The sequence below is a fragment of the Nicotiana sylvestris genome, chromosome 5 (genome assembly GCF_000393655.2).
Source record: "Nicotiana sylvestris chromosome 5, ASM39365v2, whole genome shotgun sequence".
NCBI classification, from domain to species: domain Eukaryota; kingdom Viridiplantae; phylum Streptophyta; class Magnoliopsida; order Solanales; family Solanaceae; genus Nicotiana; species Nicotiana sylvestris.
The window spans coordinates 122,304,302-122,311,359 of record NC_091061.1 but is presented as its reverse complement, the minus strand read 5'-3'; the positions used below and the strand labels follow the sequence as shown (position 1 = coordinate 122,311,359).

General features: G+C 41.4%; 1 protein-coding gene across 1 annotated transcript; it reads right to left on the bottom strand.

Annotated features, from left to right (window-relative positions):
- Window positions 1-1,125: 1,125 nt before the first annotated feature.
- On the bottom strand, window positions 1,126-1,683 carry LOC138869249 (uncharacterized). Its single transcript, XM_070146852.1, has one exon. It carries the CDS (start codon window positions 1,681-1,683, stop codon window positions 1,126-1,128), a length of 558 nt encoding a protein of 185 aa, XP_070002953.1.
- Window positions 1,684-7,058: the final 5,375 nt, after the last annotated feature.

Sequence of the window (7,058 nt, the reverse complement as noted above, 5' to 3'; positions counted from 1 at the left end):
TCCTTAAAACCAAGTCTCCCACTTTGAATAACGAAGATTGGCTCTTCGATTATAATAGTTTCTATTCTCTTCTTTTGAGCTGCCATCCTTATATATGCCAAGTCCCTACGTTCATCAAGCAACTCTAAATTGATCAACATTGCTTCATTGTTTGCTTCCTCATTTTCCTGAAAGTACCTTAAAGTAGGGCCCCCTACTTCTACCGGGATCAGGGCTTCTGCTCCGTACACAAGGGAGAAATGAGTCTCTCATGTGCTCGATTTAGCCGTTGTTCGGTACGCCCATAGTAATCCTAGTAGTTCCCCGAGTCATTTTCCTTTAGCTGCTTCCAATCTTTTTTGAGATTTTGTATAATCACTTTGTTCGTTCATTCCGCTTGACCATGTGCGCTCGGATGGTCGAGAGAAGGCATGATCCTTTTGATTTTCAAGTCTTCAAGGAACTTCGTGACTTTTGCGCCTGCAAATTATGGTCCGTTGTCGTAGGATATCTCTTTTGGTATCCCAAATCTACAAATTATGTTCTCCCATAAGAAATCCACCACTTCTCGTTTGTCGATCTTCTGATAAGGACCTACTTCAACCCACTTAGAAAAATAGTTAGTTACAATCAAAAGGACCCTTACCTTACCAGGGGCCGACGTTAGTGGTCCGACAATATCCATTCCCTACTTCATGAATGACTAGGGAGACAAAATTGAGTGAAATGGTTCTGTTGGTTGATATACCAACGGTGCGTAGTGCTGACACTTATGGCATTTTTAAACAAAAGCTTTGGCGTCTTTTTCCATCCGGGGCCAATAGTATCACGCCCTTACCAATTTTAGTACTAAGAAATCTGCGCCTAAATCGTTTCCACAGATCCCTTCGTGGACTTCTTGCATAACGCAATTAGCTTCGGAAGCTCCCCAATATCGGGCCAGCGGGACTTGGAAATATTTCCTGTATAATTGGCCTCCTTTGAAACTATATTGCGCCGCTTTAGCGAAGAGCCCCGGGATGTTTTTGGATCTTCAGGCAACTTTCCGTGCTTGATATAATCAATGATCTCGTTCCTTCAGTGACAGACCAAATTAGTTGCGCTTACCTCATAGTAATTATCTGGGTCTAAAACTGAGTGCATAAGCTATACGATCGTACCAGATTCTGATCCCTTCATTTTCGTTGATAAGCCAAGTTTAGCCAGCGATTCCGCTTCTACATTTTCTTCCCTCGAGATATGCGTAATTGACCACTTTCGGAACTGAGCGAGCAAAGCTTGGACCTTCACCATGTATTGTTGCATGCGCTCCTTTTTGTCTTCGAAGATCCTGTAGACCTGATTTACCACCAACTGAGAGTCGTATTTGATTTCTATGACTTTGGAATCCAGTCCTTGGGCCAATTCAAGCCCTGCAATCAAAGCACCATACTCCGCTTCATTATTAGTCAATGAAACCGTTCTTATGGCCTGCCTTAGGGTTTTTCCCAAAGGTGTGGTTAATACTATGCCAAGCCCGGACCCTTTTACATTGGAGGCTCTGTCCGTAAATAGTGTCCAAACTTCTGATATCGATTCTGACATCATCATTGCTTCTTTAGTAGCCAAAGGTAGCAATGCCGGACTAAAATCGGCCACAAAATCGGCCGAAACTTGTGACTTAATCATATTCTTAGGTTTATATTCTATGTCAAATTCACTCATTTCGATAGCCCATTTGGCTAACCTACCCGAAAGTTCGGGTTTATGAAGGATATTCCGCATGGTAAATGTGTTACCACAGCTATCTGGTGATACTGAAAATAAGGTCTTAGCTTTCGAGCAGCGACTACGAGGGTTAAGGACAACTTTTCCAAATGTGGGTAGCTAGTTTCTACTCCCGTTAAAATTCTACTCATATAATAAATGGGAGATTGCATACCTTCGTCCTCACGGGCTAAAATGGCGCTTATTGCTACCTCCGAGACTGCTAGATAGATTAACAGTTTTTTGCCTTCCTCTGACTTTGATAATAGCGGAGGACTTGACAAGTATCTTTTCAAATCCCTCAAAGCATGTTGACATTCTGGGATCCATTCGGAGTTGTGCTTCTTCTTGAGTAACGAAAAGAAATGATGACATTTTTCTAAAGACCGGGAAATGAACCTGCTTAAAGCAGCCAATATCCTCGTGGGACTTTGAACCTTTTTTACACTTGATAGATGGTCCGTAATATCTTCGATGGCTCTAATTTTATCGAGGTTAACTTTAATTCCCCTTTGAGATACCAGGAACCCTGGAACTTACCAGAGCTGACCCCGAACGCACACTTTTTAGGGTTAAGCTTCATGTTATGCTTCCTTAGGATGTTAAAAGGTTCTTACTAGTGTTTAAGATGGTCACATGCATTCAAAGACTTTTAACAAGTATATCGTCTATGCAAAACTTTCATGGTTTTCCCTATATGTTTTTCAAACATTTTATTTACGAGCCGCTGATAAGTGGCTCTAGCGTTCTTTAGCCCGATGGGCATCATATTATAGCAATATGTGCCGCAGATTGTTATGAACAAAGGTTTTTCCTGGTCCTCTGGGTTCATCTTAATTTGGTTGAACCTGGGGTAAGCATCGATGAAACTCATTAACTCATGCTCGGCCATCGCATCGATCACTTGATCAATGTTTGGCAATGGGAACAAGTCCTTTGGGCACACATTATTCAAGTCTTTATAGTCTATGCACATGCGAAATTTATTATTCTTATTTGGAACTACTACTACATTAGCTAGCTAGTCTGGATACTTTACCTCTCGGATTGAACCGATATCAAGTAGGCGGGTTACCTGTTCTTTGACGAATTTTTTTCTGGCCTAAGTTATAGTCCATTTTATCTGTCTTACTGGAGGGACACTGGGATCCATGCTCAGCCAGTGTACGGCCAATTTCGACGAAATACTAGTCATATCTGCATGCGACCACGCAAAACAATTGACGTTAATTTTAAGAAATTCAATAAATTCAGACCTTAGTTCGGGGTGCAGTCCTATCCCCAAGTGGAATTTCCTTTCTAGAAACTCTTCAAATAATGCGACCTGCTCAAGCTCTTCCGTTGTGGACTTTGTGCGTCCGTCTCTTCTAGTATCTGGAAATACCTTGGCACTTGATAAGATTCTGGTGTTCCTCTGACTGATCTTGTTTAGCTCGAGAGCGGGTGTCGGTTCCTGTAATTGCTATGCCAGGTGCTCTTTCCCTTTGCTACTGCTTACCGAAATTGCATTCATCTCCTTTGCCACCGGTTGGTTACCTCTTATTTGTTTAATTCCCTCGGGAGTTGGGAATTTCAACAACTGGTGATATGTCGATAGCACAACTTTCATCTCGTGCAACCATGGTATTCCCAGGATAATTTTGTATCCCATATGACCATCCACCACATCGAAAAGAGTCATGTTCATCATCTCTTCGGCATTCGTGGGCAGCAGGATCTCTACTTGGGTTGTCACGCTTGATAGGTTGAACCCTACGAGTGGTTTTGTTGCCGGAATGATGCTTACGGTAAGTTTGGCTTGTTCCAATACCCTCCATTGTATAATATTGGCCACTCTCCTTGGATCTACCAGAACACGTTTAATTTTAAAATCTAATATATTAAAAGAAATTACCAATGCATCATAGTGCGGCAGCAACAATCCATTTGCGTCTTCCTCCGTGAAGGTGATGTCGTCTTCAGCGACTTACCAAAGCCTCTTGCTATGGGTAACTAGCACCTTCGTCTTCTTAGCCTTCGAGAAGGTAACCCCGTTAATCTCATTTCCCTAGAAAATCATGTTGATCATTAGGAATGGGGGATCTTCTCCTTCTTTTGAAGGCTCCGCATTATCACGATTGCGACCGTAAATACTTTTAGCCCAGTCACTTAAGAATTTCCTGAGATGGCGATTTTTCAGCACTGTCGCAACCTCTTCGTGCAGATGCCTGCAGTCCCCAGTCCAGTGACCGTTCGTCTCGTGGTATTCACACCATAAATTAAGATCCCTCTGGTTGGGATCAGATCTCATTGGCTTTGGGAACTGTGTCTCTTTAATGTTCCTCATAGCCGACACCATCTCTACTACACTGACATTGAAGTTATATTCTGAAAGTCTAGGGTAGAAAGGATCTCGAGAACCCAACGTTTCCTTTTCCTGCAATGACATGTTGTTTCGATCGCGATCAGTTCTTTTATTGATAATGAACCTATCCACACCGATCGGAAACCTCTGCCACATCCTTGGCCCATTCATAGGGCAAAAATTGGCTCCTTGAAGACCATCGATCTGTGTTGAAATCATCTTTTGATTTCTCTTTATTCTTTTCTCGTCCCTTAACTAACATCGGGAAGTTGAGCTGACCATCCTCAATCCTTATCGTTGACTCATACCAGTTGTGAACATCCGCCAGGTTGTCGTTTGGAACTCGAGTAAGCTTTCTTTAAATTTTTGGAAAGCATCGTAGTCCTCATATTCAAACCCTTAGTGAATGCTTTAGCCTCCCATTCATCCGGAATGGCCAGGAGCAACATCCTTTCCTTCTAAAACTGAGTTAAAAATTCCCGCAACAACTCAGACTCTCCTTGTGAAATTTTGAATATATCGGCCTTTTGGGTCTGTACCTTTCTGGCCCCAACATGGGATTAATGAAAGAATCTATGAGCATCTCAAAAGAATCTATGGAATGCTCGGGCCAAATCGAATACCACGTCAAGGCTCCTTTCATGAGAGTCTCTCCGAATTCAACAATACTGACTCTATCTCTTGGGGAGATAAATCGTTCCCCTTCACCGTCGTTGTATAGGTGGAGATATACTCTTGAAGATCTGAGTCCTATCATATTTTGGTACGTCCGACATTTTAAACTGCTTCGGGATCAATTCTGGTGTCGTGCTTGGTTTGTACGGCAATTGAGTATACTTCTTCGAGTCTGGACCTTTCAGCACTGGAGGTGCACCCACGATTTGGTCCATGCGGTCTTTCACTTCCCTTATACACCGTAAGAGTTTGTTTTTGAAGGGATTTCTCTCGTTGTTGTGATCAGAACCATTTACCTCAGCCCCATCGAATCCGACCTCGCCCCTGGTGTATTGTTGTCGACTCTTTGTATTGTTTGATTTACAAGAGCTTCGGAAGGAACTGGAGCTCGCCCATTCGCGTTATTGGAAGCACCTGATAATGCATGTTTGAGTTCTGTCATAACCTTATCCATCCGTGTGAGATGACCTAAGATGGCCTCCTGTTGCTCCTGCAACACCCTTACCGCTTCGACGATGTGCTCTTCTTCGGCATCATCATGGGTCGCCTCTCGAACATGTGGAGGGTACTGCCTATCATGGACCGGAATGGCCTCGCTCCCCTCACTGTGGGTATCACTGATCGAATCCTTACGGCGGGGCTGTTTTCCTTGAGCCTCAAGGTTTGTGTGTGGTGTTAACACCATTATCTGCCATTTTCTATGAATTTATGCTAAGAACAAATAACCAAACACATTAGTAAAAGAGGCAAGGACCAACTTAATTACACAACTGTCTAAGCCCTACGTTGGGCGCCAAACTGTTTACCCGTAAAATGGTACAGTTGAATTTATACATGGTTTATAGACAAGTGAATTAATTTGATCTTGAAATAATAGATGAATTAGATAAAAATATGATACTTAGCCTTGAGATTGAGATAAAATAACAGAAATTGCGATTCTGGGAGCAATTCCGGGCACAACAATAATGATATTAATAAACAAGAAGATAAAATTATATTGAGCTTGAATAGAATGTAGCATCTATTTGCCACAAAATTCGTGTCCCCTGCGATGACAATAGAGCTCACTATTTATAGCTGCACTTAGGGAACAAGGTCCTAGGATCAAGCCCCTCTTGAATGTCAATTATGAGGGTCATTGAAGAAAGTGTAACAACAAGCAATGAATGTTATATTCTCTGTAACTGACTATGTACTTAATGTTATAGAATATTCCTCACTTAATGGTACCGGGTGACAAGCATTTAATTTATCTTTGTGAGTATTATTCTATCCGTTAACAGACGAGATCTTCACCTTCAGATTCAATTGTCTTCTGTCTTTAGCCCCATGTGTCACTTCCTTATTCGATCATTTAATATAAACATATTTTACCCTGTAGAAATATACCTTTTGTTACCCAAATAAAAAAGTTGTTAGGGAGCTTCTTTTACGGCTGAACAGTGCAATTCCTAACTAAGACCTCCCTAATTAAAGTCCTTGTAAGGGAATAATGCTATAAGTGTTATAAATCCACTTGCACTGTAGTCTGTAGATGTCGTGCCATTACAAGATTTGTGGGGAAAACTTTTTATATAATAATAGGGTTTTTTTAATAAGGAGATACTTTTATTTAAAACTAGGAAACATTGTCACAAAGATCCAATGGATCATTACACATAACATTAATGTCGTCTACAACATTTTGATTTCCAAAACTAGCCAGAGTTCTACAAGTGTTTTCAAGCACTGATTTTTTACTAAAACCTCTCTCCTTGCCCGCCAGCATCCTGGCCACGACAAACAGATGAGGCATAACAAAACACACTAGCTTATTTATAGTTGTCTGCTTGGCAGCTTCCTTAGCCAGCAAATCTGCTACTCCGTTCCCTTTCCTGAAGCTATGCCGGACCACTAGATCTTTCTCCTTCATGGACATCAACCACCTGCAATTATGTAGAAGAGATTCAAATATAGAATTGCCATTTTCAAGGAGATTTAATACCTCAATAGATTCAGTTTCAATTTCGATTGGGAAGAGATTTTTTTCCATGGCAAACTTTAGACTTTGCTGAAGTGCCAGTAGTTCTACATGGGTACAGGATGCAGCTTGCACTTTCATGTTGAATCCCATTATCCAGTGGTCGTTATGATCACACACAACTCCACTTATTCCACTGGTCGTTTGTTTGTATGATCCATCAAAATTTAATTTGAACCAACCCAGTTGGGGTTTCCTCCAGTTGATATTTAAACTAAGTTTCTTTTCTTGGTTGCTTTCTCTATCAATAAGGTAGTGATATTCAGTTGCTTGGTTGATGATGTATGGGAG